Source organism: Sinohyriopsis cumingii, chromosome 12, assembly GCF_028554795.1.
Source record: "Sinohyriopsis cumingii isolate HCF-2022 chromosome 12, ASM2855479v2, whole genome shotgun sequence".
NCBI classification, from domain to species: domain Eukaryota; kingdom Metazoa; phylum Mollusca; class Bivalvia; order Unionida; family Unionidae; genus Sinohyriopsis; species Sinohyriopsis cumingii.
This window is the reverse complement of record NC_142972.1, coordinates 82,936,640-82,961,194: the sequence shown is the minus strand read 5'-3', so window position 1 is coordinate 82,961,194 and position 24,555 is coordinate 82,936,640. Positions and strand designations below refer to the sequence as shown.

Sequence of the window (24,555 nt, the reverse complement as noted above, 5' to 3'; positions counted from 1 at the left end):
CAATTTTTGTTAAATGAAAGCGTCGTTGATGACATCCAATATAGGCTGCATTTCTGTTCTGATCTTATATTCTGCAGCGCATATTTATTTTGTGAGCTAACTTCACTTGGAAATTCAAGATAAGTCATGTATTTTATTTCCATTGATGTCAGATCGTCAATAATCTATGTATCCCATTGTTGTCCATGGTGACTATTTATTTTATGAGGTTAAATTCGTTCACTAATTTCCTTATCGTATACAAGCGCGTGAAATCTTTTATCACCATTTTGTTGTGTTGAAGATTTTATTTTATTCCTGTAGTTTGAGCTGCCACCGAGTGTGACATTCTAGCACTTCAGATTCAATTTCGATATACGCGCAACAACAGGCTTCACACCTGGTTCCGCTAGGTGAAAACATTTGGTTAACTCAGGTCTTATCCTTCTTCTTGCCTTACTAGTGTCTAATTTCATCATCATATAATTTATTAAAATGAATCGTGGGAAATCTTGGGAATAAATTTCAAAATGGCAATAGTTATAAATATTTAGTTTTAAAACAAAAATAGCAGGCTAGAAGGAATTTGTTTGCTATCGAAAACAAAGGTCTACAAGGATAAAAACTGAGTCAATCACCTACTGGAATAAGTCGGATAGCAGTGTTTGATTGGTTTGACTGGTTGAATGCCTTTAATGATATCATGTAAAAATTATCAGTTGCACTATATTTTAACCCAAAGAAGATTTTGTTTAAGGAAATATAATTGCGAAGGTAATTTCTGTTCATAAAAGAATTTTTGGTTGTTTCTCTGTTTTCAGTTTGATTTGCTTTTGACTGCCAACATGGCTTTCATAAATTCGTTCCTGGACATTTTTTTTTTCCTGCTGGCACCGAGCCAAGTGAACATCATATTTATTATTGTGCTGGTCTGTATCGTTCTAGACATGTGTACGTGTTGTCGTTACAGGAAGCCAGGAACTACACATTCAGAGAGAAATCTGAATGGTTTTCCACAACAGTCTTTTATGCCAACAAAGGTGCAATGAAAGTATAGCACCCCAAAGGAGGAAGAATAAAGGCAACGCCATTATGATTCCGTGATGTTAATTTACACTGGAATTCATTTGCCTCTCCAAACTTGATTGTACATATCTTAGGGTCATAACATTCTAACTTTAGGATCAGCTGCCATAGAACTGCCAATTAACTAGAACTGTGTGTTATCCAGTGATACAAATTTGATGAATTAAATTCTAAGAAGAGGAGGGATGAAGTGCTCATTGCCACAGGGGATAGTAAACAAGACGTCAAGCTCATTGGTCAATGGATAGAGGACTGGGTGGAGTCGAACCTGTAACAATATAACAAAAAGGAAGCCATGGTTCCTCAGCCCACGGTAGTTCCACACACGCTAACGTGTCATGTTTTGTCTCCTAATGTAAAACTTACGCAAGGTGTAATCAACAATGGGTCACTTGTCATAACATTTGAACACACTTCGCTTAGTTCATGACATTTTGGAGAAAATTCGACGCTTGGAGACTAATTTCGAAGTTTTTGCAAGCATTGGGAGGGAAGTTGCTGTTTGCAATTCGGATTTGACCCTAGATGGTAAGGTAAGTTCAGAGCAACCTGTCTTCAAATTCAGCACTGAATACAAGCAGGCAACATAAAGCGAAGACATGCATAATTTTATTGTGTCATGGTGAAATAAACGAAGTAGCGAAAACAAAGATAAGTATCCAAATGTTAAATATATGTATGCGATGATGAATTACAATGTACAATATTTACTGCGAAAAATAGGTTGTTCTGAACTTGCCTCATATAGTGAATGATCATAACATTTATAGTACATTTAATATACATAATACTAAAATACGTACTCCTAATTAGGCCACTCTGACAAATATTTTAGTTCTATCTTAATTGAATGAGACTAAATTCTACAAGTCATATTAACGCAGATATGTTGGTACATACAATTATATTATGTGTAAATATATATATATATATATATATATATATATATATATATATATATATATATATATATATATATATATATATATATATATATATATATATATATATATATCCTTTTAAGTTCCAAGAGACAAATATAACACTTCAGTTGATATTTCATAAATCTATTTTACTGTTCATACCAGGTATGCAGTGCCAGTTATTTGTTCGAAATCAATAGTGTACATTAATAAAACTACGATAAATATAGAATATCGAACAGTTATAGTAGAGCTAAAACTGTTGAATTCTTTCAGTATTATATGAATTCAAAGGGAGTGGCATTCTACTAGAATGGATGTTTGGAAAGCATAACATACAATTAAGCTCTTTAACTGCCAACCAACAGTAACAGGAGTAGCAGCAACTTTTAAAATGGAAGAATGACAGATAATCTGCCATTTAATAAGTGTTTTAATGTTCCCAGACAATGTGGAAGATATCCATTATAAACATCTTTAACTTATAAACTGTTTTATTGTCAAGATAGAAAACTTGACTTTTAGGTTGCTTGTTAATGTTGCTTTTTTCTGACCCTTATTCTCCTCGTATGTTTCAACTGAACGCTATTTTTAATTACACATTGTTAATCAAATTATGTTTAATTTTCATAAAAATTATTCATGAACTATATAACTAAAATTGCTGTTGAAAATAATATATATGGTATGCAATATATGAAATAGTATGAAATGGATTATATGAATGGACACAGAGATCAATGAAAGGTGGTGAAATTAATATTCTCGCAATATTTTATAATGCGTGTGGATAAAGAAAAAAAAACCCACTATTGAATCCAGAATAATTCGCTTGTGCAAAATTGTCAAGAGTGAAATAATTGCAGTTTCTTTGCACCTCTTTTGCTGTCGAGATATTGCTTATGCTGTCTGTATCACAATATTTTAATATACTGTAGTTGCAGTTCAGAATGTCCAGGTATTATTTATTCATCGATTAAAGGTAATAAAAGAAACAAATGTTTAGCCATTGAACTCTCAGTGTAAATCGTGTTTATTTCGTCAAAGAATATTTTTATCTTTTCTCCCACCAATACAATAGATTTTCCCTCCTTTAATATTTCCAAGGGTAAGGCCGCATAATATTCGGTACAGTGAATATCGATGAAACGATATTTGCAACTTGAATTATCTCCCTTTGCTATTTATTTAAAACCAAGTTTAAAACGGTACATCAAAACAAATAAAAAAGTGTTCATTATATGTTCTGCAATAAATGTATAAATTAGTATATACACATAGACTACATTGTTTATGTTTTTTCTTTAAAAATTAAATATTAAAAATTTACATTTTATGTGATTATTCTGCGGCATAGGAAATTGGATAAACTGGGGAGGGGGACATTTGGAGTGGTAACATCCGTTTTTCTTTAGTAAATGTTGATAACTGAGGATATATGAAGAAACTCTGCTGCTATGGTCCAGCTCTGAGAAATATTTTGCACAATGCATTCCTGAGCAAATTTGGAGATCATCCAGTGTCAAATGTCACCAATCTGGTCGGCGTACACGTTTTTCCTATAAGTAACGGCTCTTTTCAACTTGGAAAAACCTCTCCCATCATAACAGTGCTGCAATAGCTCCACTATACGACATCTGTGGTAACAACATTCACAAGCAATGCCTTGTTGATAAAATTTCGACCTCTTGACAAGATAAGAATGGGCTTCTTCTTTTCCGATCAGAATTCCTTGTGAACCGAGGAAGTCTGTACCTGAAAAACATGATATTTTGTATCTATCTATCTGTCTATCTATCTATCTATCTATCTATCTATCTATCTACCTATCTATCTATCTATCTATCTATCTATCTATCTATCTATCTATCTATCTATCTATCTATCTATCTATGATCTATCTCTTAATATATTTCTTTTTCTATCTATCTCTGTATATATTACCTATCTCTTAATCTATCTATCTATCTATCTATCTATCTATCTATCTATCTATCTATCTATCTATCTATCTAAAGTGATCGAAAATTGACTATTGTTAGGAGTGGGCATCTGTCAGTCTCAGTTATATATGAAAGCAACGGCGATACGTGCACCTGGCGAGGAACAGGGGATGTTAACATGCAATTCTGGACACATGAGAAGGATGAAGGTGTTTATCTTACGTCGATTCAAACAAAATATCTCGGGTTTTTTCTTGCGCCCGTATTATACTTGTATTAAGTTGTTTACAAAGAAATGCCTAAGTCATGATACTTAAACCAACCTTTAATTTCAGAATTATAGCGACATGATATGTGAGCGTTTTTAGTAGCCAAGGATTTACACATTCGTAACAAAAACGACGTGTACTCGCATGCTATAATACCAACAAAATTAAGCTCGATCTCTTTATTCCAACACCAAGAATTGTCAAACCACACATATTACGAATCGCTGACGATAGCAACGAATGTTCAGAATAAATTATTTTCGACAAAACATAAATGGCCGTATCATGTTAAAACGACGGGGGCGTTGACCCCACACACAACAAGACCATGCTGAATGAATATATGCAGATCTTCACATGACTGGTAACGTGAACAGTCCCAATACATGGTGTATGTGGTGCACTGCAGTTCCTGTTAATACACCAACAGGAAATCACCTGCAGATAACGCTGGACACGTATTGTATACAATAAGACAAAATTTTCATGGTACCACTTACAATCTAATCGGTTTACATTTTTATATCGCAAAACGAAGATATAGAAAACCAGTTGTGATTTATTCTAAGGAAAAAAATGGTGGGAGAAGTTAAAAGAACATAAAGATACACGGTACATCTGACGATATTGAACCTCGCTTTATCTGACATGTTGATTCACTCTGTCAGCAGGTCTTTAGTATTCGCACACGCTCCCTTGTGTTTGTATCCCCTCCATACCGATTTTAACAATGGAAAGCATAACAGATATTTTAAAAAGTACAAGGCAGGTAGTCATTTTATGCATCAAATTTTAATTTCGAACCAGATTGTCGTCATGGGTACCATAGAACTGTCAGCTTAGAGGCGTTTCAAACCAAACGGAAGCTCTCGATGTAAACAAACAGACCTACTGCTTATTGTTAGCAGCAGGGAGGGTGAACAGACCAATTTTGAAGAAAGTCTTCTTTGAAAATAAAACTTCATTCGAAATTTTTTTTAAAATGCAAGGTCAATAACGTCAAACCGAAGCCTCCAACCGACCAAGATTTTCTCTAATTAGGTTAGCTCATTTTGTTACTTTATCTTTGTCGTTCATGTTTTCAGATTTGCATGTGTGTTTTGTTTACTTTTCGGACACGCATTGCTGGTCGCACTCTCCCTGCTGTCTCTTAACCGAAATTTTTATCAAGACCTACACGATATCGCGACTTAGGATCATGCGAATTTATTGTCATAAATCCGTGTGGGGTAGCTTGTGCTTTTGAAAAGAAGTTTTTGAAATTAATCATATCCATATCCCCTGAACACAAAGTCTGATGACTATATCGCAGAGTATGTGTACCAACTCCATTAAACACAACGAAAATATTGCAGTTATTTCTGATCACTTTAGGTAATTATGTATACGTCTGTGTTTCTGTGACTGCCTCGAGGAAATATCCGAGCTGGATTTGATTGTTTGTCCTTCACCACATCATCGCATACTACGAAATTATTAATAAATCCATCGAGGTCATCGATGGATCTTCTTCAATATCGATGATACGATTAATAAAATCATTGCCGATATCGTCAAAAAAATTTTAAGTTTTCATTAAAAGCTTTAAGCACATCGTAGCAGTTCAGATCATCTACGGATGAGGCAACAAAATATAATTTATCCCACTTGAGCCATCTCATTATCAGATTAAGCAACAATTGCGTCTTACCAGACCCATATGGATCTATGATAATTGCTCTGATAGAATTTGGTAGTGATGGATGATGTTTGACTAGCTCTTGTTTTCGTGTCGCTGAAAAATGAATGACATCCGTGTTGTTCAAATACAATAAATAATATGAATTTATATTGTGTTCGATGCAGAGCATCCACCCCGACAAGTGGATTAGCAACAATAATAACAAAAAATAAAAAGCGTGCCCTTTGTGTAAAATGTGGTACAACAAAATACAAATTTATTCGTCTCGTATGAGGACAGGTGGTGATATCGCTGCTTCATTAGGAAAATTACCAGGAGCTCGATGAACTAAATATCCTGGAGAAAAACATCTTTCTGGATATAATTATTGCAGTCCTGGAACCCGACTTGATATCCGACTTGACGAGCAAGATCAGCCAAGACCTGATGAGAATCCAATTAATGCGATTGATCAAGCATATCACGTTCATGATGTAGCGTATAAAAATAAGGATTTACAACAACGACATATTGCAGATGTGAAGTTGACTCACTCGTTAAATTCCATTAAAAAATATCTCAGAGAAAAACTTGCTAGCTTCCTAGTAAAATTCGCGATGAAAGGTGAACTAGTATTAGGGGCCGGTAATTAATCAACCGATTATTAAAATAATGGAATCGATTTATTATAACCCAAGAGGATGTTGGAAGTGCAGAGCGGCGAATAGTAAACTTAGTGATGCAGCAAATGTCACACGTTCTGGTTAGCACGACAGGCAATATGGCAAATTTATCTACCACCACCTAAACAAAATCAGTACGCACAGTTTAATTTCAGCGCTTCCAATGAAGTTCATCAGGCAGATATTTTATTTTTTCCACACGATACCATTAAAATTGGGAGACGTCAATCACGTACATACAAATACGTGTTAATAGTGTCGTTGGCGTTGCAAGTAAATATAAAGAAGCAGAACCACTATCAACTTAAACAGCTTTTGAACGAATTTATCAGCTGGGATCCGGGCCATTAGGGGGTCTTGATGGCTACAGTTGCTACCGCTTGATCCTGGCAATGCATTTCTTGATGCACTATCATCTCTAATGAAAAAAATATAACGTCAAAATCAGACGAGGATATACAGTAGTTCATCGCGATCAGGCAATTGTTGAACGATTTAATCGAGCACTTGCTGAGCGATTGTATGGTTATCAATATGCATAGGAAATAATTCAGAAAGATATGGCATCTCGTCAATGGGTTGCAAGACAACCAAGTGTAATAGCTGCGTTAAAAATGAAATTACCTGTACAATTTCTATGAAACCTACCAATGCAATCACAAAAATCAGATACCAATCTAACGACATCACTCCTTTTCAAAACAGCCAGTACTAGGTAATCTGACTGTCAGATATTTATATGAATCTCGTAAACTTGAAGGTGGTAAAAAAAAAAGAGCAAGTGATCCTATTTGGAGTGTAACGACACATAACATTTCCAGTGTGGTAAGATCCACGGGTAGACCTGCAATATACAGATTAGATTCAACTGCTCCTCAACGAGGATTTGTACGTGAACAATTACAAGTAATTCCTGAAGATACTCAATTACCATCGCATTCACATTTGTGAACTAGCGTCTCGCCCTCGATTACACTCAAGACAGGTCAGCATTACATTTTCGCGTGTGTGACCAAGACTACTATTCATTCTATCTACGGTAAACTGTCTTTAATTATTATTTGAATACTGCCACAACATTACTGTGTTACAGCTTGCACAATGATTATTCTGTTCTTATTTGAATATCATGATAAATTCAGCATATAAGATCAAAGTCGCGTTTATTTTTGTTGTCACACTGTTTATAACTAATTTTTTTTACTACATCATCGTTATTACCTTTCTGAGCTTGATTATTATTTCCTGTGGAGTCTATGATAACCCTCCGCAGCTGAAATAATTTTCTGACTCTAGATACAGCGATATAAACTAAATTTAACCATTCAATACGATCATGGACAATCCAAATATTAATATCGGAAATAGTTAATCCTTGTGACGAATGAATCGTAATAGCATATCCTTGAGTCCACGGAGTTTTGTCTACAACGCTCTCAACAACACTGACAGGAACTAAAACAATATCATTTAACACAAGATTTTATTTACTATCACAACCTGGAATTTCAACTTCGATATTTTGCCGCCGAATATCTGCTGTGTGATAACACAATGGTACAGGTAGATTTGAAATGTTTTCTTTAGGTAACAGAAATAATTGTTGTTGAAGTGCATCACGAACTATCTTTTTACTTACGACTATCAAATCATCTGGTCTCCATAAATTCCAAAAATCATTCATCAAACCTGATGGTGTGCGAATACTATATTATGAACCAACAGCAAGGTATGTATACATGTACAATAAATCATCAAGAAAGACGGAGTTGCGGTAAATCAGTTGGCAGAGGGTCAGACTCGTAATGCAAGGATCGCGGTTTCGATACCAAACGAGGACAGCCTGGGTTGTTTGCCTCTGTATGTCTTTAGGCATGAAATATTTGTGCCAGTAATGTATTAAACGAGCCAGTAAAAAAAACAAAAAAAAAAAACAAATCATAATGAAGGCGTTATAAGCATCAAGATGAATTATTTTAATTCATTTAAATACTAACTTTCTTGTATAGCACAGCCGAGTACCTCAACAATTTATGTTAAAAATAAACAATTTTTATTATCTAATTATATAGAGCGAAATTTGTAGAGGTCTTCACTTGCATTCAGTGGTAAATTTTCTAACATTAAGACAAATCCACTAGGAAAAAAAAAATCAAACAAACAAAAAAGAAAAAAAGATATTCCGTTTCGGGGTACAAAAGTCGACCTCTCTTGGGACAAATGCCCGCTAAGTTTGATGTAGTACTTTCGGACAAAAATGCCAATGTTATATGGCATACAATGCATATGACACCAGACTCTTCCGAAAATAGATGTCTAAAGATCATTGTTTCATTTAATTTTTTTCTTAAAAACATATGAGGAAAATGGATCAAAGTTTTGTTGTCAATAAATAAGAACGATCTCAACATAATTCAGCTTTAGATTTAATTTTGATAAAAATATTTATAGGTGCACGAGGAAAGTGTATGGACTAAACACCACAAATTAGTCTTTCTTAAACACGAAAAATCTATAATCTTGCAGTACATGCAGTTCCAGTCTTGAAAAAGGCGTTACATAACCGCAGGCATCACATTTTATGTGATGAGGCTGACTTTAATCAGGTTCGACACCTGAACCGGCAGGAAATGACCCTCAATTCGGTAGTGAACTTATCTGAGTACGGTGCAACAGCCTCGCCCAGTAAGTTTCCTACTCATTCGGTATCATTCTATTTCGGGTAACTAACAAACTACGTGACTAATGCTCATTTAATACTTATTTAATCTTAAGACCAAAAGCAAAGGTCAGAAGAAGAAAAAAAAAAACGCCTGTGCATTACACAATAATCTTTCAAATTCCTTATCTACCAGAATATAGCGAAGACTTGGATATGCTGTCGCATAGATTGAACGCACCTCGTCCCTTTCCGTAAACATGAAAGTTACTCGGACTATTTGTCTCTCGTTCTGTGCTCGGCACTGATTTACATCAAAGAGATGTAAAATGCTTGCCTTGGGCTAACGGTGCTCGTTAAAAGGAGCGTTAATGTGTATTACTATAGCAGCAAGTGTAATCGAGTTACCATTACTAGACAGAGCCGTGAACCTGCAATGCCTCAGATTCGACGTACACGGCCGAATGGTTGGATGATGAAGATAAGTAAAAGCCCTACATCATTTTCGGGTCTGAAGGAAATGGCTGGGTGGTATTGCAATTGCCGTCGCACTGTACTTTCCCTGAGCGCACTAGCATTACGATTTAGCATCAAGAGTTTCAAAGACTTGAGGGTTAGGCTTTTAGTACTATTTAGCCGAATTTTAAAATTATTTTTGATACAGTGTGCCCAACGTAAATGTCTACGAAGGTATGTGATGAAGAGGAATAAGACGAGTGAAAGACAACGCACAAACTATACCATTTTCCGTTGCAGTTATGGCAGTACATGGACATAACATAACTGGTTCATTTAAAATTGATATTTAAAAAAAAATCCTTTAGAAGGCCAAGTTATATTTTAAACAAATTTATTTTAAAAGGCAGTATATCTGGTATGTAATTTCAAGTTTCTCAATTTTCCATTTCAATGATATTTTTAATACCGTAACGTTATGGATAACGCGCCGAATTACATCAAGATGAGAACTAAACCATCTGTAAGTTTTGTATTACCTCGGAGTAATGGTCAGTCGAGGCGCTCACTTGTAACCACAATTCAGCGCTAAAGTATATGATTCTTGTTTGAAATAAGCCGCAAGATCGCCGTAGAACAATATGCTGGCAAGCAAACGTGTAAGCTGTTCGGTCGAGTTATAAATCTGATCAACCTTCATAAATCCTGAACTACCTGCGCATTATACGACGACCTAAAAAGGGATAGGCTGTTCGCAGCTGAATTCGTCGCATGCACAGATTCATACGGTATTCTGTAATAAAAGCATGCCTATCAATGCTAGGTAATTTGTCTATTGCCCAAGCGGACTTTTCTATCCTTTCCAAAAGTACATCTTCAACCAGATTTTTGTTGTTTTTGTTGTTAATGTTGTTGTTGTTTGCGGTGGTTTGTTTGTTTGTTTATTGTGGGAATAACGCCAGTTGTCTCGAACTTAACTAAAAGTTGAAGATGTCTCGAAAACTGGATTTATCAGCATCATCAAGATGTGGCCGAAGAGAGTCCAATATCTCTCATCAACCCTGTACTTGTCTAAAAGACAAATGTAATAGCAGGTTTTAGCGAGAGCATTGAACTGAACGACTTCAGTGAATAGGGAACCAGATCAAACTTGAATGTAGCTAATCCGGTTTCACTAAAGAAGTCTAACGACCTAACTCGAAATTTTGCTATCTCTTTCTTATTGGTTAGTTGGAAACCATGATTATTTCACTAAACATTATGCGGGCTTTAAATGATTTAAAGTCAGGCAAACTATCACATATTTTGCTGAAATTAATTTGTTTCATCTTCTGGGAAAAATTGTTGATTTCGTTAAATTTTGAGGAAATCCTCGACCCGTTTATCGATAATAAGTGAACTTTCAAGTGTATAATTTTAGTGTTATTTTTACCTTTTTTATTTTATCTACCTTCGTACAAATTTACACACAAAAAAATCAGCTTTTAAAGAAATATTATAATCAAGAAAAAGCAAAATCTCAGTTTGAGAAACCCTTTGTATAAGTACCTTTCTGCTGAAATGCATCTCTTTTCCTTTTAGCATTGTAACCGAACGTCCCACATAGTAACTTAACAGTCTCGTCTATCTTCCCGTCACATATTCCCTTGGGGTCAGGTCCCCGATTGATGGTCAAGGGGGAACATGTGCGCTCAAGGGCCGCAAAGATGAAACAAAACTCCACCATCACAAAACATAGCACCAGGAATGTCCAAGCCTCGCTCTGCATTTTCTCTTGGCCCTGGAATGAGTATACTTAAAATTATTTATTTTCACTGGTTAGTGCAATACATATCAATCCAGCCATACAGCTTCCTATGGTTCTGGGATGTGGATACTACTTGTTGCTGTTGTTGTTGTTGTTGTTGTTGTCATTATTATTATTATTATTATTATTATTATTAATGGTTTTGAACAGTACTAAATATGAGAATTTTTGTTGTTGTTGTTTTGGGGCTTAACGCCATTTTTCAGCACACGATAGGCTATACATGGCGGCCAGTATTAATGGTGGAGGAAGAACCCGGGAAAACCCCGGAAAGAACCACCGACCCACGAGAAGCTACTGGCAAGCTTTCTCACATACTCACATTGGCTGAATCCTAGACTCGAACCGCCGCAGACAGAGGTGAGATGGCAGTGATCCGTAACGGAGAGCGCTTTAGACCACTCGGCCACTCGGGGCCCCCTAAATATGAGAAACTACCTCGACAAATTCCTTCCAAATTGTCCCGACAACATATTAAAAAATACGTGGCAAATTATATTTCTTATGCAAACATTTCAATTTTCCATACTAAGTATACCAGTTGTTTCGAAAAAATTGACTTAAAAAAAAGAATAAATTTATTTAAAAGTGAAGACATTATATCAAAATAGGAAATAAAGCATTCATACGACACGCAGAATTCCGTGCTTTAAAACGAAAGTACACGTACGGAGACAAAATGTTCTCAGTCCAATTTATGACTGTCGTTCAACTATAATTCACCAAAATATTACCAATGGATGGATAACCAGTCTGATCATCCGGTATTTGTAAATATTTACCTTTGGTCCAAATGTTTATGTTAGAATACGGGTGCAGTTTATCATGAATAAAGTTTACAATATAGACCTTTCCATTACGATTTTAATGTGTGAGTCCATATCTGTGTCATTTGACATTCGTCTTATTCTGTACTGATTGCCCAGTATGGTACTATGGAAGCAACTTTATTAATTTTGTCATTTTTAGTAAGGCAAACGCCAATTTCTAGGCACTACCTGTAGTGAAGCAACTTAGTGCAAAATCTCCAGTTGTAGTCAATTACCTGCATTAAATAACGCACCACAAAAGACAGGTCGTTTTCTTTATGTATGGGAATTTCAATTTCAATTTCACCATTCTATTACAATCACACCTTTAAAAAATGATTAATAGATCGTGTGTGCACTCCTAACGATCTTGTTCTGCGGTAGTGTCATAATGGCGGTTTAGGTTTCAGTAACTGAGATACGTCAACACATTGACTTTGGTACTGTAGCCCTATCCCCACATGTGAGTGCGTGCGATATGGCTAAATTTGTCGTAGTAGAACGATTTCCAACGCTAACGTTAATGATTTTGCTATGCGAAATCGGGTAGCGTAAAAATATATAGCTATTACAAATGTTTGGAAATAGAATTGCTAAGTTTTCGAAAATACAATTACAATAACAAACCTTATGGTCATGTAAACGAATTTAGTGAGCAAAATTTGCCAGATGGTGAAAAATGCACAAATTGATGCGCAAAGAGTATAGTATGTTGACGGAATTTATGAGCCCAATGTCACAGAAAAGATAAAAGCGCCGTTTCTTTGAAAGTGTCATACTTATATGTCAAAGAGTTTCAATAATGTTTTGAGACTTTTCCCAAACTTATCTATAGGATCTTAATAAAATTATCAGCTGATGGATTGGCTTGGAACAACAACGACATAGACTTGGTCAAGGGTTTGAGCAAAAGTGTGAAAGGTCAATTTATGGAAATGTACAAGAAAAAATAAATCGACGACGTTGACTAGACCGAACAGTGTAGATAATTACGAATAGGTGATTCCTCGATTGCATCGGGAAGCGGTTTTCGGTGGTCTCGCAAAAGGTATATGACGAACCAATCAATGTATAAGTAAGAACAATCTCAAGAGTTAGAGAACTATCCAATCCCGAGTTTTACATGAACGCGCCTTTGAAGATAGATCGAAGAAAAAGAGATTTTAACTATAATGGTCACATTATGCCGAAAACTCGCAGACGATGATGTAATTTAGCGTCATGGCGAAGTGGTGTTACTGAGAACAGCAATGTGGATGCATGTGATAATTCCTTTCATGACTGCAGAAACAATTTTTTTTATCGTTTTTGAGTTCTTGACGTACCGCCTTCATTTCACGCGCTCCCCCAAGACTCGGTTTAATACTTTCATTGCAAACATCAACCCAATAAACGTACTAGGCCATGTGTTTGAGCGCGAAGCGGACAGACTGTTAATCAAATAAATTTCGACTGCCTAAGAGTGTCTGTATTTTTCTGTGGTTAAATGGTTTCATGCTGCACGTTCATATCACAATCTGTGGTCGTTCTTGGGTCGGTCTCAAAACTTGTTGCACGTTCATATCACAATCTGTGGTCGTTCTTGGGTCGGTCTCAAAACGTTGACACAGGTTGGCAGATTTCGCGTATGACTTATGGACGATGTGCTCGATTTATTACTTTTCGTTGGACACCCGGACCTACAAAGGCAGTCTGTGCTCGACCGGCCCTTTCACGCACAATGTACCTAAAATCCCCGCTAGCAATCCCGCCGCATCTCCCACATCCCTGGTAGTTACAGATGCACTGCTGTTATGCTCTCTGACAAGTTTCAGGTGGTCGAATGAGGATCATTGCCGAGCCTGTCGTAAACCAGTAATTGTTGAATTTGTTGTAATTGAAAAGCGGCTCTCATAACTGCATCTGGGATAGCTCTGAAATGGCAGTCGGTGGAAAAATCTACAAACTTACGTCTCGTAAAAGAAAAATAATCGAACAGGTCTTCGGCTACCCGTAAAATGGACAAGTCAGTCAAGCATTTCCGAGGTGTCTTTATGCGGGATGAACTTGCATCGATAATCCCAAACACATGGGAAACCAGCATTATTAGCCTGGGTTTAACAATATGGCCTGGAGATCCTTTGGTTGCATACGTGGTAGTGCCTCAATATATATTATATTGTGGCTCGTACGGGCTTGCATCGCCACTTCAAGTTGTTGATTATTGAACCAAAGACGGAAAAGTCGTCTGCCGCTCTTGTATTCAACGCTGCTTTTTCGAAATCGGCTGGACGCATATACCTATATCTTGTTGTTAAAGAGTCTCGTGCACTCGAACGTTCACTAATCCCGCAAATGCTTATTGATATTTTTCTTTTTCACTTAGAAAGTACACATAATAGCATACCTAACACCCATTAGCATTCATGAACGCTACTCAGCCCATCGAGGTGCTGATGTGGATCTGAGCAGGTTTGTCATCAAAAAGGGTTTCACTGAGTTTATCAGTTATGTTGTCGTGATCTTCCAGGATGATGTTTAGTTCCAAGGGGTCGTCGTCTATCCGCAAGTTCACTTAACCGTCTTTGGTGTTTACGTTTAAGAGTAGATTTATCATTACAAATAGGTGACGGATTCTGAACTTAACGATGAGATTACGAAATTTGCCAAAGGGGTTTTGCATCTGCTAACCCGCGATGCTAATATCGATAGTAACTTAATGCCTTTTATCGACGAATATCTGCGCCATGGTGGTGTTAATCGACAGTCGTATACACTACAATATTATCTTCTTAAGGGCCTACTAGAAATCAACAAATGGGAGCACCCTCATGTACCAATATCAAATCGAGGCCAGCTTGGCATTATAACATTAACGCGTGAAAATATTCAGTCGCAGAATGCACAGTTATTTATGAAAACACTCAGAGATTGTTTCTACAACAATGAGGCGGAGTTCACCGACAAGGCCACCCCTGTTGCATTCCCCGGCGATTATGTTGCATCAACATTGGTTGAACTAAGATATTTCCTGTGAGTGTATGGCAGTTATATCAGTAAAAAAACAATTATTGGTTTAGAAGTGCGTTAGAATATCAGCCTATCGAGCAATTATACTTCGCGAGAAGATCTACGATGGATCCTCAATATTACCGAAGCGAGAAAAGAATCAAAGCGACACAATAACTGCAAGATAAAATCACCAAGAGAACTGCGCTACTCGTAAAATACAAATGCGTATATGTGGTTGTTGATGCTACTTACGTAATCACGACCGCGAGTACTGTTGGCCTCGGATTTTGTGAAATTGGGACTACAATAACTATCATTGGTACACCAGTCGGATTTTCTGACGGGGCTTTATTAATAGTAACCGTTTTCGCAGGTGGTTCTGGAAAAAATTTCGATACGATTTCATTAACTAATGCGTATCTATTTGGAATTTCTGGCAGCAGCACAAAACAATCTCGGCACGATTAGTACATTCTACTAGATGGCTTTCGAAGATGAATAATTAGTACAGGTGAGTTAGAAATGGTGGTGGTGGAAGTAGAAATCATCGGCATCTCCGCGCACATATACTGGATCTTATCCGTAGCGACCCAAAACAGGTAACTGATTGATAGGCAGTGAAATCGAGCAACTGTTTGCCAGTGCATAACAATTAACATGGTAGCATATTGTGCTTCTCAAAATCATTCACACGAGCAAAGAGTATCTCGTGTGTTTGTAAAGAGCTTCCACAATGGCATCACATATAAAGAAAAAAAAAATTGTCTGAATTTCCAGTCTCAGCGTATTGATGCTGTTTTTCTTTGCATTTCCAACGGGCTTAGTAATTGAATTTAAAAACAATTAGTAACTGTATTTTCAAACAATTAGTCATAGCTAAATAATTTTACGTTAGCCGATTTTGCTATCAGGTTCGGCCTCTTACATTTTAGGACTATAGGTCCAAATGTTTTAATGTTAGTCTCTGAAACCCACCTCCTCCCAATCCCTATATCCATTTACCGATAGTTTTAATTTCATTTGTAACCTGGGGCAGTGAAAGTCGTGAAGTTCTAATGTTCATCGTAGATTTTGAGTTTTCCAGCTCTGAGACACAAGTGCTCCACGCGAGCTTAATCTTCGCATCGAGCATCTGTGCTCTGCGATTGGAGGTCTACATAAGAGAACGTTTGTTTTATGGTTATCCTTCCTCCTTGAGAGATTTAATTCGTTTTAACGTATGGTCATCCTGCTGTTCAATTGGCAAGTGACTAAAGTTTAGTTTGTTTATTGGGATTGGCTAATAATTTAGCCTGTGGTATACCAACTTCAGAAGGCACATCAGATATTGATGGTTCAATGTCTCCATTTGTGAAATTTATCTGATATGGCAAATCTCGCGAAAATGTTCAAAACTGGGCCATTTCGGAAACAACAGTTGCTTTCACAATACGGGGGGCACAGCAGACCAAGATCTAGCATACATGCCATATTTTTTCCTCCAGATTTATATCAAATCTAGCCACAAGAAGAATTATTTATTTTCAGAAATAAGTTCATGTTATTTGACTCAGAATAAGATAATAAACCCACCAACATTTTCACTTCTTTTTAAAAACATGCAATGTGCATGCCTTCTGCTTCATTGTTTAAATTCGTTGCTTTGCAAGTCTATTTCTAAAGAAGTTCTCCGTACAGTTTATACAGAAATAAACGCAAATCACATGGTAACATTCTGAAGAAGGAAAATTTGTGCTACATTTTCCAACTAATGCAATTGCAATTATTGTATTAAAAGTATCTTCTCCAGCAAAATATTTAAAATATTGGTTAAGAAATCTATAAAAATGGATAGACAAAAATAGCAAAAATGACAACAAAAAATCATTACCCTAATCCCCTTCGCACTAGCTAATTATCATCTATTATGTGGGCATATGTTAATACGGAAATGATTCCAGTAACGCTCATGCCAGAGTTTATATCCACTTTGCAAACAGTTTGGAAATAGAGCTACAGTCGATGTGAAAGCCACGAATACAAGCATCTGTCAACGTAATCAATTGGGCAACGGTCCTGCCTTACATGCACGACTCCCGGCAAGCCAGATAAGGGTAACGGTCCTACCTTACATTCACGACAACCGGCAAGCCAGACAAGGGGTAATGGTTCTATCCTTCATTCACGACATCCGGCAAGCTATATAACTGGTAACGGTTCTACCTTACATGCGCTACACTCGGCAAGCCAGATAAGGGGTAATGGTCCTACTTTACAAGCATTACACACTGAAAGCCAGATAACAGGTAACGGTCCTACATTACATGCACGACTCCTGGCAAGCCAGATCAGGGGTAACGGTCCTACCTGACATGGACGACACCCGGCAAGGCAGATAACGAGATAAGGTCCTGCTTTACATGCACAACACCCGGCATGCCAGATAACAGGTGACGGTCCTACCTTACATGCACGACGCCAGTTAAGGGGTAACACTCCTACCTAGCATATATATACCCAGCAAGCCAGAAAACGAGTAACGGTGCTACCATACATAGACGACGCCACCAGCATGGCAGATAAGGGGTAACGGTCCTACCTTACAAAGACAACACCTGGCAAACCAGACAGCGAGTAACGGTCCTACTTCACATGAATGACACCCGACAAGCCAGATAAGGGTAACGGTCCTACCCAACATGCACGACACCCGACAAGCCAGATCAAGGGTAACCGTCCTACCTTTCATAGATGCCACCCTGCAAGCCAGATAACAGGTAACGGTCATACCTTAGATAGACGACATCCGGCAAGCAAGTTAACGGGTAACGGTCCTACTTTACTTACACGACACCAGGCATTCCAGATAACGGGTAACGGTCCTACCTTACATGCACGACACCCGGCATGCCAGATAAGAAGTTACGATCCTACCTAACAAAGACGACACCCGCCAAGCCAGAAAACGGGTAACGGTCCTACCTAACATAGACAACACCCGGCACGCCAAATAAGGGATGCTAATGTTCACGGGTGATTACGGTTTCACATAATAAGCATCTCTCTCTCTCTGCTTCAAGCAGCAACGTCTTACTTGCCATCTGCTGAGGCATGTGACGCTGACACGTAAAGTTAGGTCAGGAAAAGTTCCAAACAAATTCTCTGTGTAGTTTTTCGTAAATGTCAAGAGATAATGCATGGAAAAACAGTTGTAAAGACAAGTATCAATATCGTAGTGCTCTCAGTTGCTTTATTTTCGACAGCAGAAAATACTGCAATTGAACCAGAACCATATTATTGCCATATCGTACTGTTTGTTGTATCTAATATCACGAGAGAGAGAGAGAGAGAGAGAGAGAGAGAGAGAGAGAGAGAGAGAGAAAGACTTTCTGTTAATTGTACTATCTGCTTCATCATTGCAGATGCTTTAATAAATGAACGAAATATATAATATGATATAACATCATTTATCAACGATCTCTTTTAAGCAATTATAGGATTGTTGACAACATTACTACCATTTTAAAAATAATGAAATTCATTGTGTGAAATACATTGCAATGCTTTACTTTTCATTTTTTTAATTTCTCTTTTTTAGTTTGCCTACATTTCCTTCGAGAATCAGAAGTACCTTATAATGTTTGATTCCAGAATTTGCTAGCTAGCTATTATCATGTTTTGCATCATCTTCATGTATACAATTCAAGTCATGTTTACTAAAAAATCTGTATTGATTGTCATTTTCAGTTTAGATGTATATTCAACGAATACCATCATTGAGATGTGAGATGATGTTTGAACTACGAGACTTTGGCATAGTTGATCATGTCATTTTTATGTCACTGAAAACATCTACCACGTGTGAATTACTTATTCCATTCCAAAAAGTATGCCACCCACCCACCATTGTTTAGATCGCCATCTGCATCTCGTATAAATGTGTACTCTGTGTTTTATACTATATGTGAATATAAAACCTTGCTCTCGTCCTCGTATTGTCACGCTGTTGTCACGAGTATTAATACATTCCTCAAGGAATTCATTTAAAGATATCAACAGTTCTACAAGCTCTGGGACATCAACATTAAGTGGAAAGAAGTTCGCAAAATAGCAGTCATTGTACCATATTCATTTTCATGTTGGAACGTGCGTGTGTCGTGCTGGAATTTCAAATGAATAGTTTAGGAAATGAATTATCTTACCTTCCATTATTTATTTGGAATATCAAAGCCAGATATATGATGTTAATCCATTAGTGACCTCAACCATCCGGTGGAGTTTTGATACCGAAACAGCGGAGATGCAGGATAGTGATGAAATCAGTGTGCCAAGCCGAAGAATCACATTTCTCTTGTCAGGCTTTTGTTGAACAATAAGTTAGAACTAATGTTACTGTTCATTATTGTAAATTCTTGGTTATGATGAACTTGTTATTTTACTTTAATGTGCAAAATAGTGTGCATTTGATAGGTACTATTTCTAACCGTATTGCGACTCGTTGCATCGTCAGTACGTTGTACTCTCGCTCGATTCGCATCGAAATTCACCTGTCCGTTTCGTTCAATCCTACTTAATCATAGGTATGAATATACAAATAAGATTAAATGTAAAAACGCAAACCACGGACATGGAGACGACAACTTGATTCTGTCTCGATTTTTTGTTCTGATGGATTTTTCCATGAAGTTTGAACAGTTGACTTGGTTACCGCCATGGCTAGCCCCGAAATGGACAAACATCGATTGGCTAACTAAGGTCATGTGACGTGAATAGGAGTCTATAAATACGAGTGCAGACAATGCGCTGGCAAACAGCTGTCAGAGCGGCAAAGTATGAACATCTGAGTAGAAAAGAATTTCGGGCATGTATTCTAAATCCATCAATTATATATTTGTACATAACCAATACTAACTTTGGCACCTTAAAATCCCAAAACTGAATCAAATTTTTATGAGAAATTTTAAGTATGCTTTTGAATTTGAATGCTTTATAATTATCATATAATTCTTTATAAAGCCGCAGCTATCACCCACCACACTGCTCAATTACACTAGTACTATTACAAAATACACTGAGATCACGCTACTATGTCAGAATGTGCTACAATCAGTCTAATAAATTTAGCTCTTAATATACGCATAAATTTAATAGTATAATTAATGTCACCATACTATGGTGAATTACAGCGTTGTCTTTTGACATTTAACACACGCGACTGCTCTGTATTATCAGAAGTTGATAATGTCGTGACAAACACTGTGTTGATGTAAAAAGTCACTATGCTATATTGAAAGGCAAGTTCTATCTCACTTTATTATCTATAAAAAATATTTTTAAGTCTTGAACTCTGGTCTTTTCGATAAATAACACACGGGATGTTGCAATATATATATATATATATATATATATATATATATATATATATATATATATATATATATATATATATATGGAAATAAAATTGATTTGTAATAAAAGAAGACTGACTGCTCATGATGTTACAAAAAGTATTCTATTACGTATATTAACTTTTTTCTATAGATACAAATAAGGGGATGAAATTCTTAGGAAATGCAAACATTTTTCTAATATTGTTCCACTTGTCTGATTAAATTAAAAGAGTCCATGTTGTTTTAAATGATCTAGCAATTTCGATTTCTAACAAGAGACAGTTTTATTTTTATTTTTTTATATTTCATTTATTTATTTATTTATTTATTTATTTTTTTATTTATTTATTTATTTATTCGGATCACGCTATCTCTTTATACACTTCCTTCAAAACTGTAGGTAACTCAAGGTTGATGTGTGCGTGTTCGATTGAATTCTTTATATACAGGTGTCCAGTTTACGTTGTTTTGCTTTTGATTAAAAAAAGAAGGAAAAAAGGATGAGGGAGAAAGATACGAAGAAAAGAACGAAAGCAGTTCAACTTACGGCCCTATACAAATTAATTTACGCTCTCGGTGTACTTAATTTCGGTAAATTATGTCCATTGCCTTAGTATGTAAATAAATTATTCCGGAAGCGGCTGTTATGCAGTCATGATATATGTACCTCAATTAGGCTTACAGTCACCGCATGAATCAGTCTAATGTATAGATGTATGTATTTCCGAATGGTTTGATTCATAACCTTTGTTATGGATGCTTCTTTGTACTTCGAGTAGACTTGGTGATTCGGATTCTAATTCACTACACTCGGTCCAACAATTTATTGCTGCTATATTTCTGACAGTTTGTTTGGTTTTCGTTAGGTTTTTTATTTTTGGGCTCCAAATTTGATTCTTTAGTTTTGGGTTTGTTTTGGTACATAGGTGTATACTCCAGATTTTAAAAAAAATCGAAGAATCTAGGCTAATCGCAGCAATCTATCAAACTCACACAATGTCAGGTTTCCAACGCACGGCACAGTAAATTACACAGACTGCGCACGTTAGGCTCAATGAAAAGCGATCAGCAGGCAGTAACTGATTTGCAGATTTGTAACCTTACTGAATAGTGAAAAAAATGATATGGCGTTACATCACCGTCCTGTCAAATGTATATATCAACAAGGCAGGGAACAGGTTGTGCATGCCACATATGCAATACGAATGAACGTGCAGACAGTTACGATTCATCTATGTAAATTCTGGCAAGATCCGTATGTCGTGAATATATTCTCGTTAGTTCCAATAGTTTGATCTCTCTCTCTCTCTCTTTCTCTGTCTCTCTCTCTCAACCAACCACTATGAATAGTAAGTAAAAGTTAATATGAGGAATGTTTGTCGAGCTGCAGGTCATTACATTTATATACGTGTTGTATATATCAGTATGAAAATCAATGGTGTGACATAGCAGGATTGAATTCTTGTTTTTTCATACTGTTTTAGACTTATGTCACCAGTTTATAAAAACGTGTTCACTCGGTCATATTTCAATACACTGTCCCATAAGACCTGCATAGACACCTAAAACATCTAGTTTGCTATGTTCGGTAATCATGGCGACGAGTAACAATAATGGAAGCAGTAGTATTATAGACTGACAAATCAGATGTAAAATGAATACACAACACAGGTTGTATTGTACACCTTTTCCTTATAACTCTATTCACAAAGGATAAAACAGAACTAAACGCCATTAATATAAAAGAAAACAACCCATAACATGCTCAAGACCCAACAGGTTTGTCAAGCTAGAAACCGTAGTAGTAATATTATCTGAATTCTTTCTGTACTCTAACCTTGAGACCACATGTGTGTACACCATAGCCATGATCCAGGGGTTTCCTTGACAACCTCTCTGACATGAGTTGAAACATTGGCTAATGGTCATACACCACTGGATGGTGTTCAGTTCCCAAGGATATGTCAATGATATATTGGATAGTGCAGGGAGAGAAATGAAACAAACAAAACTCATTAAAATGCTACACATCTTTTATACAATCATCCAAAATTTGTGTTCCCATGCCTTCAACTTCGCCTGCAGGGAACGGAGCAAAATTCTAAGAACCGATGTGCACGTCTATGGATCATCCACAATCTTATCACATGGTTTAAACTCTCCATCTGGAACGATGTAGTTATCGCACGACTTAACGCATGCATGTATATGCGGTCAAGACCAACCTTTTTTTTTTCGAAAAGGACGCGGATAATAAGAGATGATGGTAATAATAATAATAATAATAATTATGATACTACTACTACTACTACTACTACTACTACTAATAATAATAATAATAATACTAACGATGAAATGCGGAATTTAGAGCGATTTTACAACATGTTTTACAGTTTTAATACTGACAAAGAAAGAGAGTTTTCTATTTAGCTCAATGTTGTGAAAAGCTAATGTCATACCTTAATCAACACCTAATTGCAGAATATCCAGTCTTCTGGAAGTATGCTCCTGCTCATTGGATCCAAAAGTCTTGGAGATTTATAATACATGTATGTTTATTGTACTTGCTGCCGCTACTACTGCTAATCTTGTCACAGCATTTTCTCCATTAACTTACGATGATGATAGTCTCGAAGACGACAGCAATGGATGTGGCGAAATCCAGTGGTCGAAATGAGCATATTTGCAGTGAGACACAATGTACTCAACTTGGCATTTAAAACCTTTATAACATGACATTTATATACAACTGTTACCCTTCTAAAACATGCGTGTTTTCTAACATCTGTAAGCTGACATTTTAAATGTCATTACGAAAATTTAATTATAACTAAGGCTTGATGAATGGTCTATTTAATTCACGTATTTTGATTACTAAAATGGCAAGAGTTATTAAAAAAATCAAAATCGAACTTTGTGAAAGTTCACTGGTTATAACCTATTAGTTTAGACAAAATATGAAACACAGGTTTAATTCTTTTTACTTACTTCCAACATAATAAATATTTATGGAACGATCTTTTATTCCTTGTTCTGAACATTTTAAAATCATGTACACATTACTTTTTTTTTCCCGACATCCATCTTTCTTGTTTAGCCGCTCAGGTATTCCATTATGCATAAACTCCATGTTTTTTTTTTTTTTTATACTTACTGCAGCGTGCTGAGCTTAGTGAAGATTTTCGGATTCACAGTTGTTTTGTACTTGAGGCAAGAGGAGATGAATATGCTTTAAAAAATAAAATTAGGAATCAGTCTATCGCGTGAATGTGCAATATAATAACGACATATCATCACTGAATCGCTAAAAATATACTTTTGTATATATGTTATCCTCATGTAGACTACGTTCTGCTATTCCTATAGTATTTTTGACAATATTTCTATTAAACTGTATACTATCAGAAGTTAGCCATCTTTGTCCCATACTGTAATTTTATAAGAGCGTTCTTAACCCTCATTCCCTCTACCCTTTCCATATTTAGTTATCCCGACAGACGAGTATGAATGATTGTTATAGGTTGCAGGAGACAGTTTCGTACTCTGGCCCCTGGCAAATTTCTTAACTTAAGGTTATGGTGTGACTTGTTGAGCTATTATTGTGCAATAACTAAAGATACGGATATATTTGTGAATTTGGTCTTTCCAGCTTTTATTGTTCTTGATATGGATGCGAAGCACGTACACCTCATGTAGCCACTGCACAGTATGTAGCCAGTGAAATACCAGAGCTAGTCACCTACTGTATTATACATGTCGGTTCAAGGCAAATTGAATGTCTCAAAAACTGCCCTGATGACAACTATTTTCAATTGAATCAAGCTATTAAGTACACAACGTTTTTAAAAATTATCACTCAGGCAAAGGGCTTATATTGGCACGGTGAACATCACTTGTTCTCAAACAATGGCCCTGGGATAT

General features: G+C 36.4%; 1 protein-coding gene across 1 annotated transcript; it reads right to left on the bottom strand.

Annotated features, from left to right (window-relative positions):
• Positions 1–2,403: 2,403 nt before the first annotated feature.
• LOC149786843 (con-Ins Im2-like) lies at positions 2,404–23,318 on the bottom strand. The gene is made up of 3 exons (XM_089978280.1): positions 23,094–23,318; positions 11,207–11,438; positions 2,404–3,743 (listed from the first exon to the last, which is right to left on the bottom strand). Exons 2-3 carry the CDS (start codon positions 11,424–11,426, stop codon positions 3,511–3,513), a joined length of 453 nt encoding a protein of 150 aa, XP_089834406.1. The 5' UTR covers positions 11,427–11,438; positions 23,094–23,318; the 3' UTR covers positions 2,404–3,510.
• Between the last annotated feature and the right edge of the window lie 1,237 nt (positions 23,319–24,555).